This window comes from Alligator mississippiensis, chromosome 12 (assembly GCF_030867095.1).
Source record: "Alligator mississippiensis isolate rAllMis1 chromosome 12, rAllMis1, whole genome shotgun sequence".
In the NCBI taxonomy this organism is placed as follows: Eukaryota; Metazoa; Chordata; order Crocodylia; family Alligatoridae; genus Alligator; species Alligator mississippiensis.
The window spans coordinates 62,216,972-62,236,511 of record NC_081835.1 but is presented as its reverse complement, the minus strand read 5'-3'; the positions used below and the strand labels follow the sequence as shown (position 1 = coordinate 62,236,511).

Below are 19,540 nucleotides of genomic sequence, written 5' to 3'. Positions count from 1 at the left end.
CTTATTTAGCTTTTCCTTATTCCTTCCTCCGGAGAATTTCCTGCTGCTTTCAGTGAAAGTTTCTCTGAGCGAGGACCAAGTAGAAACCAAGCAAAGGACTTCAGGAGCTGCTCCAAAGAAAATAGAGAAGTCAGAGGGCAATGGCCCATTTTCACTCCTCATTATAACACCATTATAAAGACGGGGAAACCTGAAGTGTGAGCTGATGGAGTGACTGCAGCTCACAGGGGGGAAGCAGGGAAAATAATGCAGCTCTAGTCAGCAAGACAAGGTGGAAACCAAACACAAGTTAACCTGTGGATTTGGTGGTGATGGGGATGCATGCAAATAACAATTAAAGCTCCAAAGCATCCTAATAACAATCGGCTGTCAAGCAAGTCCAGGACTATAGGGTATGAGCGTCACTTCTACAGCCAACTCTCAGTCCCCTTTAGACTGGTTAAATACTGGGTCTGATAGAAATGCCAGCTTAATTACATAGCACTGGTAGTGGCATGCGGTGTTACCTTTGATTTAGCTAATGGATTTTGTAGCATTCATTCTTTTATAATCACTTTGAAGGAGTCTGTCTCTCTTGATTAAGGAGTCCACTGCTTTTGCAGAGGACACGCACGCTTTCCTACTGGTGGTTAGTTCTTGTGCAGCGAGGGTACTTTTCATACCACATGACTCCACTAATGAGCATCCTGTGCTATATCCCATCCGGCACCAAAATCAATATGCTGTCCTTCCATTTCAACCGCCAGAAATACTCCGGGCCGAATTCAATGCTGGGGATTCACGGACTCGGTCGAGTCCCGCTTGAGACGAACTTGGCCTATTGAGCTTCAGCGCCTGAGGACCAAATCTCCACGTGCTTACACAGGTCAAAGTTTCATGGAAAATGAGGGGAATTCACCATATATGGGGACTCAATAAAATGGGAACAATGACCGGCCCATTGAGAAGGTGACGGATCTAGGAGTTGGGTCGTTGTCCTGGGTATAGCTGAGTTCACATTGCGGGATACCTGGTGTACCACAGGCATGATTTCAGGAAGTTGTGTGTACTTACTCTGTGCCTCTATGCACTGGGGGTAAAATGGGGATATGAGTACTCCCCTTTTTTAGGAATAGGGGTTGTGAGGATTAATGCAGTCGGTATTGTTATAGGGGTGCTGGCCGTAGCCATCTTGGACTAAGGACATAGGCAGACAAGGTTCTTTCGACTAAATAGTTGGAAAAAAAATTCCGAATATTTAGTTGGTTTAATATCACATTTACCCAAAGAACCTTTTCTTCAGTATTGTTAGACACTCAGAACTTGGGACCCAGTGGGAACTATTGATAGCGATCGGCCCTACTTAGAAAAAATTGCCATACAGCAAAGATGCGGGCTCTTTGCTTATAGAGTGGCGCTTCCTCTAATAAACAAAGTGGCCCAGCTGATTTTTAATATGAGCTTTGCTACTCAGTGCATTCCTGCATATTAATGCCATTTTTTTTCCTAATAAAAAAAGACTTTTCATCCCAAAACAACTTGAGATTACCTGTCCTTGTGGGGTGTTCTGTGATTAGGATTTGTATTATGATAGCACACTAGAGCCCCTTATAAAAGGACCAGTGCTCCACTGTGCTTGGAGGTATAGCCACTTAAAACAAAGGTATCCCCCAGCTCTGGGCACCATCCGTGCCTCGCTTCGCAGAGCAATACCAGCTTGTGAGAAGCCACAGACGTGAAGAGATGTGAGCACTGGTACACTACATCCTCCCTAGACAACCCTCTCCAGTGAAGAAAAGTAAGTATAGCTGATTAGACAGTCTGCTTGAATAAAAATAGCATAAACTTTCCCAGCCAACATGCACGCGTGCACACACACACACACGCACACTCCCTCTCTCTCTTTCAAGGAAGGATGCAGTGCCCAGACTTTAAAAATCAAGGAGATAAGGTAAAACACCAGTTACATTAGCGGCAACTTCCAAATAAAAAAAGACATTCCTCTTACCAGGATATAGCTGCTTTGTTGGTGCACTGAGCTGAGCATCTTTTGTTACTCGGTAAGCAACATCTGCTTCTTTTGAAGATCTTCTGCTTGTGCAAAAACCTGCTGTTTTTGTTATACCGTCAGGTAAATTAGGAAAATCTAACACCTTCAAGAGATCTGCAGGTTCCGCTGCAAAGAAGAAAGGAGAAACTGGAGTTAGCGAGCAAAAAGGATCCACATCTGCAAAGACACTAAATGAGAACAATCATCATTTAGAACCATTTTAAAACAACAACACAAAACTTCCCCCCTCCTAATAAAGCTACAACAAGTACATTGGCAATGCCAACTTCAAAACCTAAATAATGCACAGCAGGTTAGAAAAATGAATTCAGTCTAGAAACAAACGGTTGACAGGCTGACTCTATTAGAACAAATGATGTGCAAAGTAATAGACTCCATTATTAGTAATAGTAATTCATTATTTCCTCTGTGTCTTCTCCCACTCTCCATCACCCCAGCACACCTCATATAACTTGGTGCCTCAGGAAGGCATTATTTTGAATAGATAAGAGTGTGTGCACACGCATGTTTGTGTTAGACATTATCTTTAGCAAATAAGAGTGTGTGCACACGCATGTTTGTGTTAGACATTATCTTTAGCAAATAAGAGTGTGTGCACACACATGTTTGTGTTAGACATCTTTAATAAATAAGAGTGTGCACACACGTGTTAGACATCTTTAATAAATGTGTGCACATGCATGTGTGTTAGACACCTTTAATAAATAAGTGTGCACACACGTGTTAGACATCTTTAATAAATAAGAGCATGTGCACATGTGTGTGTGTTAGACATTATCTTTAATAAGTAGACAGTGTAGACATTATCTTTAATAAATGTGTGTGTGTGTGTGTGTGTGTGTGTGTGTATACAGGCATCAAAGCCTTACATAACTTGGTGTCTTATTAGGAATACATGGTCTTTGACAAGAATGCTTTGAATAAATAAGAGGGAGTGTGAGGGAGTATGTACTGAGGGAGAACCAATTTGGGGGCTTTGTTCTGTTTTCATTTTTTGCTAGTTGGTTTTGGGTTGAGCCTAGAATTTCAAGGCAAGCGACTTAATACATTTTCCTAATGGATTAGGTAATTACACACATTTATATATAACATCTACATTTGTGCTAGCTGCAATCACTTGGCAATAATCATGTTTCAAGGTATTAAATGGCCCCAGCTAAAAAGTGTGCTGGTAAGGTGTTATGGACTCATGAGATCTATCCACAATGGGATCCAGTATGGAATCTGGAGAGCAACCTATCTATCCACGGCATTGCTTGGATGTGTATATACTATAGACCTTTAGTCTTCAAAGACTGCTACTAAGTTCAGTTTAAAGCCAAATGCTATACCGAGGGGGTGTCTGGTTGCTGGAATGCATGAAAGAGAGGGATGATGAGACTGATTTGTGGAGTGATGGATGGGTAAAGGAAGAGGCAGGACATTTTGAATGGCATAAATGAAACAGGAGCCTCAAGATAAAGATCTCCTTCCTGAAAGGTCAAGGTTGGAGCAGCAGAAGTTTCCCAAACAAGATGAAAACTTCTGTTGGCCACTTTAGACGGCATGGGAACATACTGGCATGCTGAATAAGGGTGCAAACTGCAACGTTTCATTAAAATGACTCTCAAGATTGATAACATTCCCTGGGCAACAGTCACTCTGCAGCCAAACAGCTAGAATAGCTTCACAGCCTGCATCCAGCTCAGTGACTCATCCCTCTAGGGCGAACAATGCCCCAATTTGTGCTAGCCCCTTCCAAAATCTCTGCTCTCTCCTCCAGTGACCAAGCTCTGGCAGCCCCCTAAGGTTATGACCAGCACAGAGTCCCAACACAACACATTCTTCCTCCCTTGCCTAAGGCATGGCTATACGGTAGCAGCAGACAACGCCAACTAGTCTACAGATGAACCACTATGGCTGTCACTCTAACAACTGCATTCGTTTCTAAGTTAATTGCAATGGTAATGCTAAAAATGTTACACATTTTTGTAACAAAAACCCCAAATAAAGCAAAATTTATCTAGCTTTGTTAGGTTTGGTTGAGCAATCCTGGCTAAGAGTTAACCAGAAAAGGCAATGCTGGGTTTTAGGAGGAGATTTCGGTCAATCTTTGTCTTTGGTCAAGCCTTCAAAGTGGCAGTTTTAACTATGGTATAGGAAATTGCTGGTTGACTATGATACTCAGGGTCCTATGCCAAAAGTTGGGCATCTCTCCATCCTCCATGGAAAAATTAAGCATTCTGAATGGTTAGCAACTCATTCTTAGGTTATTGCCCTTTTCTGGAAAGCCCACTGAAGTCCTGTTCTGGACGCCCAACAGACTTGCCAGTTTGATTTGAGTTTCTTCTTCAAAGTCAAACTTGGGAAGATCAATGACCCCAAGGGGGAAAACAATAAAAAGTGTTGCCCAAGTCTGTGAAAACTGAAAGCACAATAGGTGGAAATTGCAAAGCAGCACAGTACTAGCCTAATTTTGCTCCAACAGAGGCAAAAGGCAAAACTGTCATTGCCTTAAAAAAAAAGGCAGATATCCCTAAATATTGAGCTCCCTGGAACATCCCTGCCATGTTTTTGGTGCAAGGTTACATGAGACATTCTGGACACTGAGTTCTGAATGACAATATGGCTATACCTATATCTATATGCACACATTTACAACAATATACATTGTCATATATATGTATATATACAACAATATACATTGTCACATACACACACACATATATATATACACATACACACACACATTGTCATATATCTATATATTTATAGCTATATCTATTTGAGGTCTGAAGGCAACCAAATTTCAGCGTGTGGTTTCAACACACACATAAACCAGATAGATATTCCAAGTAATTCCCTTCCTTGGCGAGGTCTCACCACAGACCCAAAGCATACTTTAATTTCCGCACAATCCATCACCACTGGCTTCAGCCAACCAGTAATTGTAATCAACAGAAAGGATCTGAGCATTACAGAACAATAAATGCTCCATCACTATCCAGTCTGAACACTCTCGGTTCTTGCTTCTCCGTCCTGCCACAGAGCCTGCCGCTTCAATTTTGTATTCGGAGAAAACTATGCAAACAAGGCACCTTTGTGCTGGCAGGGAAAGCAGACTACGGCAGGTGCACATACCACACAAAAAGCATATGCAACAATGGGAAAAAGGCTCCCTTTTTTTTTTCCAAAACACAGCTCTGAACATGATCCCCAAAGAATTCACTGCCCGAAGTCTTATTCATGACGATGCATCAATGCAAGCAATGGGAACATTCCAGCTAATGATGCGAAGCCAAGGGTTTCGGTCCCTGCCAGCCCTTTTCCACCCTGTCTCATTAGGATCATATCCTTATTAGCATTCTCTTTAGCAAAAACCTTGCAAAAAACTAGTCGAAGAAGTCTGGGTTGCACCCAGGGCCATCAGAGCCAGCTCCTTGGGGGCTGGTAGGCATCCAGATGTTTCAGTCTCGAAAAAGACTTAATGTAACGTGCATGATATGTACCATTAGTTTACTAATCTGGCTTTTTCCACATCAGCAGAGATGGCATTTCCAACGTGAGTTGGATTAACCGGATCTGACTTCAAATGCTCGCAATAAACATTTCTGAGTTTTGACCCAACAGCCTGAGCAAAGAGCTGTCAAGAAGATGAACCACCTAAGTCAGCAAACTCCTGGCACTGCCCAGAGCAATCTCTGCTTGACAGCTTCATTTAGCCTTCCTATGACATATATCACAGTTTTATACTTGTGTTATACAATCTATTCTTTTCCCTGAAGAGATGCAATCCTCAAGGACTAGCCATGGATTTGATAGCTTGCTGTGAATATCAACATCCTAAATCACCACCCACAGTCAGCTGGGTCTCAACATCTACCAGTATTCAGAAACAGTATGGCCATGATATGCAGCTAAGTGTGCCATCTTGTTTCTGACTTGAGGAATAACCCATTGGGAACAAAACTATTCCTTGCAACAAGATGCATGCTATCTCATTTTTGGGAGAAGCTAGTTCCAGTGTCAGTGGCTTGTAGAAATAAAGCATGGGAAACCCTGCTAATAGTGTGAGAAGGAGGGGAAGTGAGAGATGAGGAGAAAATATATTTCAAAATATGACTAGGGTTCTTGGTTCATAATATGACTATCATTTTTTTGAAAGTGAACCAAATGCACATACAGAGAAGAGCTGATAAATAGGCCTCTCAAATGTATTAAATGCAGGGTTTTAATAATGTTTGCATGGAAAGCTTACATATGTTAATGAGGACATGAATAATTCATCCGAAGCAGCACACACATATACCCTTTTTCAAATTTTTCCCACCCAAGCGTGTTATCCCTCCAGATCATCTGTGGTTCCCACTGTATCCAAGAGTATAGTGCCATGAAAAGGCCTAGGTATTATCACAATGAGCACTGAACACATGCCCAAGCTAAACAGAGGGGTGAACAATGGCAGATTGTACTGCCTTTTCTTCCAGACTGAAGGTTTTCCCACAGGGGACTACCTTCATTTAACCCAGAACAATCTGGGAATATGCTTATGGGATTTTTGAAGAGGGATGTGCAGAAGCTGGGCCTGGACCGCATTGAAGGACGGAGAAAAAACACAACATCGACCACGTGTGATGCTCCTTGCAGGAGGGACAAGGTTGCACTTTGTCACAATGAATATAAAGACTGTCCAGTCCAGGGAGACCCTGAGCTTCTTTCTGGTTCTTTAATTAAACCTTCCAAATGTGATGAAAGCCAGGTGCTCCCTATGGCATCACTGCACTGAGGCTCCCCCTGGAAACCCTGGTCTGGATTTGGGATCCACAGAATACAAGCCGCGTACACCGCAGCACATCCACCTGAAGTCTCCACGTCCTGCTTAGGATCCTTTCGGGCCCCAAAATCCAAACCTGCAGTCAGCCATGCAATCTGTGCAGCTCTGCTGATGCTGGCCGCATAAACTACCTGAACATCTGACCCCCAGCTATGCACATAAGGAAGGTTTTCCATCTTTTCTTTTACTCGTCCTACAGAATCCCTTGACGGCACATTGCAGCCCTACACCACCACTCATCACACCATCTACCTCACGGCCTAACATGCTGTATTTCTGCTCTATGTGCAAAATCATCTGCACGTCCCAAACCTGGGCTCCCTTTAAAAAAAAAAAAAAAAAATCCAGCTCTTCCACCAGTTACCTCCCGGAGGTACCAGCAATCAATCCAACTACTGTTCAGTTGTTAGCTGCCTCAGAGATTTATTTAAAGAAAGAGGTTGAATTCCAGACCTCTGACATCAGCCTGAAGTTTCTGAAGCACTGGGAGGGCAGCAGGGGGGAACCGAGAGACGAGCGGCTCCTAGGATTGAACAAAAGCCATTCACAGGTGGGAGCAATATCCGCGGCAGAGTCACTGACACCCAGAGAGCTGCAGGAATGGATTTGAAAGGGTTGCAGAATGAGAGAGCTTGTACCAGCCCATCCACTCCATGCAAAAGGCAAACTAAATGCATTTAAAAGAAGAAGTGCTGCCTTCTCTATTGGGTGTTATCGAGGAACACCTATTTTCCGTAACGTTTGAGATAAACGCCGTGCTGTCTTTGGGTGCTTTAGGGCAAGTATAAAGCACAGGGTGACAGATCAATGAACCTGTTTCCTCAATGCAGGTCCAATGATGGGACAACTATGTAACAGGTCCTCCATTAGCCCAAAGCTTTTCGCTCTATAGGTGCAGACAGAAGTGATGGGTTTTGCCCAATCTGGCCCCTGAAAACGCTCTACAGCTGTGACCAAGCAGAAGTGCATGGCTGCAGAGTCCTGTAAAAGGGTCTAATCCTGTGAAAATTGAACCCTTATTCCATGAGGGTTCAGATGAAGATGCTCCAAAACAGGCTTCAGTAACTTCTGTCTGCCCTGCATGTATCCCACAGCTTTCAGAAACGTGTGATTTGAGCAGAGGACTCCGAGTCCAGACTAGCATAGTCTGCTCCCAGCTCTGCTACCGACTCATTGCATGGGTGTCATTTCAACTCAATACACACCAGTTTTCTCTTCCACCACGTAGAAATGCTAATACCTACCTTCCAAGTGCACCAAGAGACTCAAATCACCTGTGATCACAAGATCCTCAAATGCAATGGCCTATCCCTCAAAAATTTGGAGGAGACCCACTGTACACATCAGCAATTATTACTAACATCATTGCTTGTGTTTAAAGAGATCCAAAAGGTACCTGTGTTTTAGGCGCTGCACAGAGCTATAGGAATAGACACTCCCACTCTAAATACTACACTCTCATTGGACAAGGGTTAAGTACAGACAGTCAAAAAACCCGAGGCTGAATCAATTCAATATTTGCAGGTTAGTCTAAGCTGCGTAGATCGAACCAGTAAGCAAGTGAACAGACATTCACTTTTGATTCGGGAAATGCAGCCACATGCCTGCAGTGGCCCAGGCCAAAAGCCAGGGAGCGCTAGAGCTTGGCTGGAGCAGACAGCTTGGGCCAAGCCTAGCCCACTCACCCTGTGAGGGGGAGAGATACAAAGCATCCTGGGATGCTGGGGGACTGTGAGTTAACTTGAATCTGAAAGGGGATCTGGGACAGAAGTCCAAAAAATGTATTTAACCTAAATCAGTTAAATCTGATACTACATCCATCCACTTTAAAAGTGGTTTATATGCACTGAACTTCTGTTGTGTTACAAATCTGAACTGGTTTCTGATTCTTTATACCGGTTTATGTGCAATTTCTGTCCCTAGCCCAGGAGTCAGAGAAAGGAAATATTAACCCCATTTTACCAGTGGGGAACTGAGGCATCAAAAGATAAGGAACTTAGGCATCAAAAGATAAAGAGACTCACCTGTGACCAGACATGGAAACTTTAGTAGGGCTGAGAACCATCCCAGCCCAGACTATGACACATCAGACCCCCTTCTTTTCAACTGCCCTTAAAAGTGATGCACAGAAGAAAACCTGTGCCCGGAGTAAACTCAAGGCTCTGTAGCCAGACCCCAGGATTGCCTGCATAAGGCTTCATGCTCCCTGGCTATTTCATAGCAGTGCAAGCACTGACATGAATATTTCAGGACCTAGAGGGATTTAAATGATCTTCAGATTATTACAAGAAAAAAAAAATAAATCTAACAAGAAAGCAAGACAACGGGGCTCCATTTGAAGTTAAATATGACACACGCCTTCCACCTGCTGATTAAAAAAAGGGTTTCCTTTGAAACCAAAGGTGACATTTCCATCTGACTGATCTTTCCATGCCATGGTATTATCATGAATGAATTACTTCCAGACAGCTATTTGTCATTTGGTGATACTGCCCAGCTCCCCTAAAGGAGAACAAGCCCCACCTTAATGCATTAGATTACGGTAGCACGAAGCAGCCCCATCCCAGGTCAGGGCTCCCAGGGCGCTAGGTACTGTATGTACATAAAACAGAGCAAGACAGCAAATACTTTACAGCTTAAATAGAAATGCATCCGAAGGTAAAATCCATCCCACACATTTTTAGTCAGGCAGAGTTCATAGCTGGGTCTAAGCCTCCTTCAAAGAACCTAAATGAACTACCGGTGCAACAACGGGCATGTTAAACTTGTCTAATGAAGCTTACAGGGTTTCCACAATGTAATCCTAGAATCTTTTTTGGGGGAGGATTGAGGAGGAGGGTTAAAAATTTTTAGTCCAGAGGTTTGCATTCCCTTATGGCACAAGTCACCAGACATCCATTGGGCAAAGTGGGTCCCTTACGGTGCCAGAATGGGAAGAAGTCACTAGGTGCCCACATTAGGGCACCTAGCCCCTGGAGTTAGGTTTAGGGTTAGGGTACTGAGTAGCGGGGAGGAAAGACCTCCTGGCCCTTTGCCAAACCCCTCTTCCCCCCCAAATTGATGCATCTCTGAAAGGATGCTATCTAGGTTCCCCCTTCCTGTCCATTTTTAAGGCTGCTGCCTCTGTGCAATCCTCAAGACTGTCCTGAATAACAGCGGGTTCCTATAAAAGATGCTGCTGCCTCGCTGCAAAATGCTCAGACTCAGCATTATTAAATAGGAAAGGTCAGAGTACATTCCTTATGACAGCAATGCTCCACTTGGAGAAACAGAGACTGCTTTGTTCTCTTGAAATATCCTATTGACTTGTTTATTACAAGCAAACACCAGTATTAGGGTTTCCTTCCTATGGCAGCAAGCAATTTGCTCCATGGGAAGGGGGTCAGGTCAGGAAAAAGGGATAGGCATCATATTTTCCAAGCTCAAAATGACGTGAGATTCATTTCCAGGATTAAAATAAAAGAGAAAAAAAAATCACCTTTGGTGCCACTCCACTCGCTCCAGGACGCACGTGCTGTAGGGATGCATGAGGACTAGTTAAGTAACCGGGTTCCCTTCTCTTTGATCTTGGTCTATTCTGGGATTGCAGTAATGCATGAAAGTAAAGGGGGAAATTTATGCATGTGAAGACAGCCAACACACGAGGTCTAAGGACCACTTGCATTGCACTCAATCCCTCAAAATACAATTTAAGTGGTGGATGAGCCTCGAGCTATGTGCATGGCCGAAAGAACAGCTAGACAGAACAGCTTTCAACATCAGCAAAGCGCTAGATTGACTCTTGGCCGAGTCTAAATAAATCCAAGAAACCCAGAAACAGCCCAACTCAAGATCTGTGCTGGAAGCTGAGGCAGGACTGGACTGACTCAAAAATGGGCCCTACAATATATTTCTTGTAAGTCTGACACTGGGGTTGGCCTTGATCCTAGATCTGAATCACCTATTTTAAAGGCTCCCTGGGTTTTTTTCCGCCCCCTGCTTTCCTGCTTGCCACTTTATGAATAACATCACTATGCAACATTAAACACAAGATCCTTCTTTCAAGCAAGACGCAGCAAGGTTGGCCCGTGAAAGGGACCCACGTTTTTGCCCTAAATTTATTGGTTTTCAAAAACACTTTCGGCGTACGTATCCAGAGTACTCCAAAAGGAAGCAAAGAGCAGAAACACGTCCCAATGCTCTGCTCTCTTCAACTACTGCAGAGCAAGAATAATGCCACTGAGGTTTAGGGAATTAATCAGGCTTTGATTAAGAAAGCTGAATGAGCGAAAGAAGAGATCTCATTATTACACTTGATATTAGTATAGTACCACCAAAGCCCAATTGAGATCAGTTGTGGCAGGTGCTGTACTCAATTTTCTTACACCAAAGAGCAGATAACACAAGTAGACAGCAAAGAGAGCGGTACTATCCCATTTTTAACGATGAAAAACCTGGACCAAGACAAACTATGCGACTGGCTCAAAGATCACAGGGTGGCAGAGGGAGAGAGAGTCCACCCCAAACTCCTGAGTCCCAGATTAGGGCCTTAACCACATGCCTGTGTTAATTAGCCCTTAATTGGTTCATTATCTGCTACAATTTAGGTTAACTGGAACCAGCATTAAGTTAGGAGCTCCTCTCTTTGAGCTGTAAACAGGCCAAAGGCCACAATGCACTTCTTTTTACAGGCATATTAAAGGACATCAACTGATGTTGACTGAAAACATCTGGCTTCTGGACTAGAGGTCCAAATACAGACGGCAGCCAAGGGTTTGGCATTGCTCATGCCACTCCGAGCAGACAGCGGTCCCCCTATAATAACACCAAACCACCAGATGGGACCGAGTAGCAGAGTTATTATGAAGCTGATCGCAGGAGAGCCGAAAATAAACTGTAAAAGGAAGCCAAAGCATCGTTCAAGGCTGAAGATGAAGACTGGAACATTATGAATTAACACCAGTGCACGCAAACACCCTACCCAGCATGTTTGGGCTCTTAATACCAACCTTTCCCCTCCTTGAGTGTACTCTAAATATAATTTTAGGAGGATAAAATACCTCGAACTAATTCCAATCCTGCTGCACACATGCAATAACAAGGGATTTTTTCATCGGCAGGACATGTTGAAAGTTAATGGTGACAAAAATACAGATTAAAGGAAGCCCTGTTCAGCCGTGAGAGTGAAGGCCAGTGTTAGGGGGCTTTGATAGGTATGCATTTGACTGCAATGGTTGAGCTGTGCAGTTTAATGCACGTCTGTACAGGTACTAATGGAACAAGACTTAACAGCAAATTACTACCCTGATCCTGCCCGGAGCCAGACCCTGGGGAACCATGGATTCAATCCCTGCCCCAAAGAACTGACAACCTAATAACGAGTCTATTTAATGCTGACATCAGTAGGGTTTGACCCCCGTTGCAACTGCAGCGGCACAACAAGACCGCGATGCACCGACTTCTGCTCTCATAGACGCCTGTTTTTATAAGTCAGCCTTACTGGTTTATGCTAGAGGAGCAAATGCAACCAAGCCGCCCCTCTGATTTATATCACCACTTCCTGAGGCATTTTATTTTATGTCCCTGATTTCACTTAGAGGAACTGTGTTATTATTTTTTTTCCTCCTTGGGTTTCCTCTTGCTCAGTCAAATCCGCAGGCTCACTAATAAATGTCATCCTCATAAAGCCAAATATGCACGGACATTTCCCAGTTCTTTGTGTCTCTGCTCATCAACACTGCAGTTCCTCGTGTTAAACTTTCTCTTTCAGGCAGAGCTGATGACAGGAGGAAGGGAAATTACACAGATCAGGAGCAGCATGGAAAATTAGGTAAATGCAATTTTTACAGAAGCTTAATGGAGTTAAATTCCACTGAAATCCAGCGGGAGATGGGCATTGAACTCTTTGGCTCCTTTGAAACTCCCCGCACGCCCGTATTTACCAGGAGATTGCTAATTTAAACCCACGCTTTTACCTGGAAGAATCAATTCTAATACCTAAAGCTAACGACTCCGATGGGCTCCAAAGCATTTAGCCGACGGTTAGGATACAAAACCCATTTGGAAATGACTGGCTGGTAGCCATGTCGGAGAAGTCACTAATTTATAACCAACCACCGTTCTCTTTGCCTTTATTTATTTTTTAGACATTGAATGCAGACAGAGAAAACCTTCCTTGTCCTTCCCCCAAGGAAAACAATTCTATTTAAGACTCTCTACTGAATTTAAGACCTAAATTATTGAAGCCCTATAAGACGCTATTGACCAGCATCATTTCCAGTTCCCTTTCTATGTCTTTACACAACACCCTTGCCTGCTGGTACTTACCTTTCCTTTTTCCTGCCTTACTACTCAAGCCCTCCATGTGGCCAATCCTACCAACCCAGTCGCAGGTCAGACCCCTAAAATTCATGACTTAAAAAAAAAATCCCATTCTTTTTAGTAAACTGGTACATTTGACGGTTTTAGGTTTATCAGACTTCCTCTCCGGTGCTCTCTGGGAGGGATGTTCTCAAGCCTGCCATGTCCATCTGCACCAAGCCAAGAAATGCAGCGCCAAAGGACATCCCTATAGCCTGTCGAGATCCACCTCTGGCATGCTAGGTCGTGGCAGGCAACCAAAGTGCCGCTTGGGTGCTACGTTTCTCCATTTGCATTTGCAAAAGGGAGCAGGTAGGTGGAGAAGTGTAGGGGACAGGACACATAAATCAGAAAAATGAGGGTTGGAAGGGAGCTCAGGAGGTCACATCTAGCCCAACCCCCTGCTCACAGCAAGACCAGCCCCAACTAAAAGGACATATCCTGAGTTAAAATGCTTTTCAGTTCTTCAACATTCAGTGGTCATCTGTTCCAGCTTCCCCTCCACGCAGGAGGGCTCACAAGCCAGCAAACATGAAAATAAAGATCCTATGTTTCACTATAATCACACTACTGGAGGACTGGCAGCTTTCATACCCAAACTGCACGAAACTCATGATGTTAAAATAAATAAATAAATTAAATGCATGAATGGCGACATGGAAGTGCTGCCCTGCACCTCGTGAACGCATCCGTTCTGCACAAAGCTCTCTACGGTGCCAGCAGGCTAGTCCAATTTCTGAGATAAACTGATCCAGGCAGCCCCAGAGAAGAGCTGGAACTCAAACTGGGGATCCCCAAATAGCCCTTGATAGTAGGGAGCATCTCACATGTAGTGAGATGGGCCCAAATGCTGGACACACGGAAACGGAGTACATAGGGTGCTCTTGGTAAAAGGAGAAACTCTCACCGACGTGGAAGGACACATCTGGAAAAGCGATTAGAATTCTTAATTACTCATTATGGCATATATTTGATTGCAAGTGAAGGGTCCTGGCTTGACAAGCCTAGAGATCCAAGTCAGCTGTCTGAGCAATCTGCAGTAAGGAGAGCCACAAATCAGCTCCCTCCCAATGCCCCACTGATTAAATCCAACGAGATCTGGAAGGAGCTGAGCAGCCAGTTCAGTCTCCCCATCCAGGACTGTATTGCTTCACTTCAATCCGAGGTGCCGTGGCAGCACCTCTAAACCTACCCCCCAGTAGCATTACTCTAGCTCACCGCAGCTCAGCACATGGTTGCACAGGCTTCAACAAGGGCTTTTACTAGCCCACTGGAGATCTGAGCCATTGCTTAGGCATCCAGCTTGCACCAAAGCAGGAGCAACTGCAGCTTCACTGCATCCCAAATTAGCCAGCTGAGAATTACTTCAGGTCTATCTACAAATGGCTCTGACTGCAGTGCAGATGCACACGTTTTTTCTGCTGAGATCAACAACCAGATTACCCATTTTTGCCAGCTATAACTATGGGAAGTGAAGACACTTGGAATTTGAGACTACACATTATTATGGGGCCTTATGTCCTCTAGTTTAATACTGGTGCTATTCTAATGCATGTATGTGTGTATGTGCATGTGTACATCACTTATTCTGTGCATCCAACACGGTGACCTCAAGGACTCACCTGTGTACTTTTAACTCATGTCATTTAAAAGAGCACAACAGATCCTTGCTTTCAAGTGAATGAAGAATATAAGATGACCAAAGGGCACTGAAGTGTGTTGAAGTCCCAACACAAGGTAAGCAGGGAAGGTTGCAAGGCACTGGAAAGATTATTACTAATCTAAAGCAAAGGCATTTTCTCACCTCCAACTCCTCACAAAACCTTGCCTTTCCAGGTCCAGTATTTTCTTTCAACTTTGTGAACCTCACAGACATCAGTTACACCGGGTTAGCATGGATGCAGTTTTTAATCTTATTTTTATAGTAAATGTAAAAGGGTCATGAATATTTCTGGATTTGAACAGGGGTCAAGAAACACTGATCCAGATGCAGGAGTCCTTGCTTGGCAGCATCTCAAGGACAACCAAGAGATTTTGGGAATGTCATGACTCCGCAGCTTGCTATGCTACCAGCATCCTGCAATTATTACAGAAGGTTCAAGTCACAAGGTCAAGTCTGCATTCATGTTCCCGTCTCACTCAAACATCACTCTGCAGCTTTTACGTTGCCTGTCTAAGCTGCTGGGTTGCATCTTGTAGTTTATCGGGGTGGACTAGGTTTGAGAACAAGGGTGCAAAGAGGGGTTACATCAATGGTACCTTAGACATGAGTCAAACTTTTCGTTCTAAGAACCCATCACGCTCGACACACAGCTACTACTTGGAAAGTGGAAAGCCTTTTCCATACAAAGATGTCAAGAGACTTTAGAGAGATGGTTAAATACCATTGTGCCCATTTTACAGATAAGGCAAATAGGAAAGACAAAGGTTGAGTGAGTTGCACTGTTCTAGCTAACCTGCAGTGCGTATAGTATAGCATACACATACTGGAACTAGCTCAGGTACCAGTAGCAGCATAGTCCTGGCAACCTGGGACGCTGCTCATGCTTCTAGACAAGGCTTTGCAGCCAGCGCTGACTTCCAGGCTGCTGTAGCTAGACTGCTACCGCTTCCCAAATTGCAGCGTGACAAAGAGCAACTGAACCAGCTTTGAAGCCGCTAGTCACCGGAGGAAGCTGCTTCTCGACATAGCATCTGCCCTACCACAGCGAGTCAGCAGCAGAGGAAGGCGCTCTCTTTCTGCCAGCCTCTGCGCTAGCTGCTTGCTGAAGCACAATGTCACTGTGCATGGAAGCATGTATTTCAATTCACGCCATCTGGAAAAGCTTTCCCTTCTCTGCCTCAACAACTCTCTGCCACATTTTAGATCTGGCAACAATGCTTTGTAGGTTTTAAAGCCAAGAGGGACCACTGTGATCATCCAGCAGGACCTCCTGTGTGCCTGCAAATACCCCTAAAATCACAGCTAACCACTGAAGGGCGCAGCCCTTCTCTTCTGCAGATGCAGCCGCGTGGGGAGGGAACGCCGTCCAGCAGGAACCACAGGGCCAGATTCTGCTCTCATTTAAACCCATCTAAGCCCTTAAACTTCAGATTTATGCCAGCCCAGGTGAGAATGCAGCCAGGACTCCTACACCCCTTTGGCTGCCAGCTCCCTGGCATCACGTCAAGACAACTGTGCAGAGCCAAAGACTTGGCTGATATAAAAGACATGCTGCTCCATTGCTCCCAACTGCCCCAGACCCACTTCATCTCAGCAAAAGGACCTGCCCCTTAACATCTCCATTCCTCAACTGACTCATCCTTAAAAAGGAGCAGACGTGACCTCCTATGCAGAGTGGCTGAGGATTACATAATTAGCATGGGCAAGGCCTGTGGAGACCCACCGCTGACAGGTGCAAAGCATTATTAATGTTATTAATTGTACTTTGCAGAATTATCATTAATTCTTCATGAAAGACACTATGCAAGGCACAACACAGTCTTCCTCCCTTCCAGCAGACAAGGAACAGTCTCTGGCATACTGAATGCAAAAGGAAAAAGTTTTCAGATGAAGTTGCTGGGGGTTTTTGCGTTTTGGGGTTTTTTTTCCCCTGTTGATAGGAAAAAGGTGCTTGTTGAAAAAAAATAGAGGTCTCCAAACAGGGAGAGGCTAAAGGAGTGTCTACTGAGACTGCAGCATCCAGGCTGACCTCAAAACCGGGGCTGGACCCGATGATCTCGCAAGGTCCCTTCCAGCCCTAATGTCTATGAATGTCTAAGACGCAGGAAGAGCCAGTCTTTAATCTACATCTGGGGAACCCAACAGAGATTTGTCATTTGAGAGGCACTGAACCACACTCTCCAGGGGAAGCAACCCAACACGGGACCCGCTGGGTTGCAAGGGAAATCTCCCCCCAAACAGATTTTCCCTTGGATGACTGGCCTGGCCACCCGAGGTCAGCAGGCCAGACTGTTAAAAAGGCGGTGAGGGGCAATGGTGGGAGGGGACGGTACAAGCTGAAATTCCTGTCCGGGGACAAAGCGACTGTCAGGGCAACGCGTGGAATGTGGTACCGCTCAGCATGCAAACCGGCTCAAGAAAGCAAATACCTACAGCCATGCCGGAGACCCATTCATCTCCCCCCAGTTCCCGCTCCCTGTATTTTTAAAGGAGGGGGAATTGTGTTTAAAAGACGTCCTGTTTAGGACTGAGTGAATACATACCAAATTCCCTCTGAGCCTTGACAGATGTAGCTCACTGCATCCATCCCTGCTTTTCAGAGGGATACGGCTTAATTCAGGAGTAAGTCAGAGCACTGGGACTGAATAGGAGTCACACCCACTTCCACCTGGGCTGTATTTGGCTCTCTCTAGTTAAGTGCTCACATACTTAAATAGATGGCTTAGGTCGGAGTGGAAATGACTTAAACCCCTCGGGTTGGATGCTGCAGGGCTATTCCATGCAAGCTCCTAGGCAGATAGATAGGGCCCAAGGCAACCCTCATGTCTGGAGGATGAGACTCCTATTAAATTCAACTCAGTTTGCTGAGCTGGGAAGTTCTCATTTGCGCTCGCAGGACCTTAATAGTTTCCACTCACTCGCAGACCCCTATTTAAATACATGTCACCACTCCTGGATCCTTAGCAGCGTCCCTCAGACACATTTCGATTAACCTAATGAGGTGACAGAATAGGAGTCACAATGAAGAAGGGGGTGGAAAAAAATGATTAAGCCCCTCAGACTGGCGTTACACCAGCATCCTTCTATGTTAATCATGTTCCTCCAAGGGTTGTCTTACTAGGGGAAATTGCAGTGGCCGTGTTGGTACTCTTCCAAGCAATGGATGAACAGCGTGATCCATTTAGCAAACGGGGTGAAGGGGCACTAGCAAAAAAAAGTGGGGAGCTTTGCACGCTAGGTAGTAAAAAGGTCTGCCTTCCTGGAGAAGAAGGTTACACAACGGCCCTATGGAAAGGGACGGGTCCTTATGGGGCACAACTGAGTCCAGCTCCACCGGGTCCACCCATTTCCATCGCTCCAGATATCAAGCCGAATGCTTCAGCCGTGAGTCATGTCATCCCCCGTGTGGCTACAAAAAACCCAAACTGTCCCGCTGCGAACAAAGAAATTCATTATGAGAACAGACAGCTTCGAAGGGTTGGACGCGTAATCCCGACAGGGGAAAGAAAGGACCAGAGCCCGATACTACAGCAGCCACTGTTCGGTCCTGCCAGAATACATTACATTCCAGAGATAAAATGATCTTTGTTTCCTTGAGCAGAAATCATTTTTAAAGTCATCTATCATTTCGGTTTCCAACAAAGCATCGGTTTAGCAACCGAGACCAAGCCCAGGGCGGGCTTCCCCCGGTCGAATTCAATAAAACCCCGCAAACTCCTAGCTGCAAATGCCCTGGAGGAGAGCTCAATTTAAAGACACAACATGCCCACAACATGCCCAACATGAAAGTGGAAACTAATCCCTGCTCAGCCTGAATCAGTAAGGGACCATTTCCAAGGAGTTAGGGTTTCATGCACTCTCTCCGTGCCTGACCTGTGGCACCCGGGGCCTCCGGAGACTATGAATTATTCTCGGTTGTCCCCGTTCAGTGGTACAAGAGGTGGGTGGGGGGAAAGTAAGCACCAGGGGACTGGACATGGGAGGCTCGTGAGCCTGGGAAGACCTGTTCGGTTCCCCATCCACCTTGCACAGGGAAGAGGACACGGCCAACGCCGGGTGGGTGCATGCCCAGACGAGGAGGAGGAGGGACCTGTTCTGGCCTCCCATCGGCCTGGGACCAAGCACGGGATTCCCAGGAGCAGGACGGAGGCAGAGCCCGTCCCGGGGAGTGGTGCCACATTGCACAGCAGGAACACTTCAGTCTGGAGCCAGGAGGGAGGGCGGGCATGAGGGGGTCCTCATGACGCGTCTGTGGCTTCTTGGCTGGGAACGGCCTCCCACGCCCTGCATGCCAAGCGCCCTCGGAGAAATCCCTTCCGACATCTCCTTCCCTGACCTCCCGCATTGCTGCCAGGTCTAAGCCCATGGGAAGAGAGGCCAGCGCCAGAAAACAGAGCGGCTGACCCCCTCCACGAAGAGCTGGGCTCAGCCACCCCTGCAAACACGGCAGAGGCAGGGAGCCACCCCAAGATGTGAAGGAACAACCCTTGCAACCACCCCACCTTGGGTTCATTTACAGCCCAATCCTGTTCCCTTCAAAATCACTGCAGATATTGCCCCACTAAGGCCCCAGCACAACATTTTGCATTCAGTCAAACCTTGGGGGGGGAAATGCATCCCTTTGGCTAATGCCTGGGCCCTTTTAAAGGCTGAGGACTAACAGCAGACTGAGCGG

The 19,540-nt window shown here is 45.4% G+C and overlaps 1 protein-coding gene across 2 annotated transcripts in view; it reads right to left on the bottom strand.

Moving 5' to 3' along the window:
- The window catches only part of COL5A1 (collagen type V alpha 1 chain), a 230,191-nt gene that overhangs the window by 174,097 nt on the left and 36,554 nt on the right, over positions 1-19,540 (bottom strand). For both annotated transcript variants that reach the window (XM_014603741.3, XM_014603740.3), the window contains exon 2: positions 1,988-2,155. In XM_014603741.3, coding sequence (XP_014459227.1) covers positions 1,988-2,155 — 168 coding nt within the window. The remainder of the gene's footprint in view (positions 1-1,987; positions 2,156-19,540) is intronic.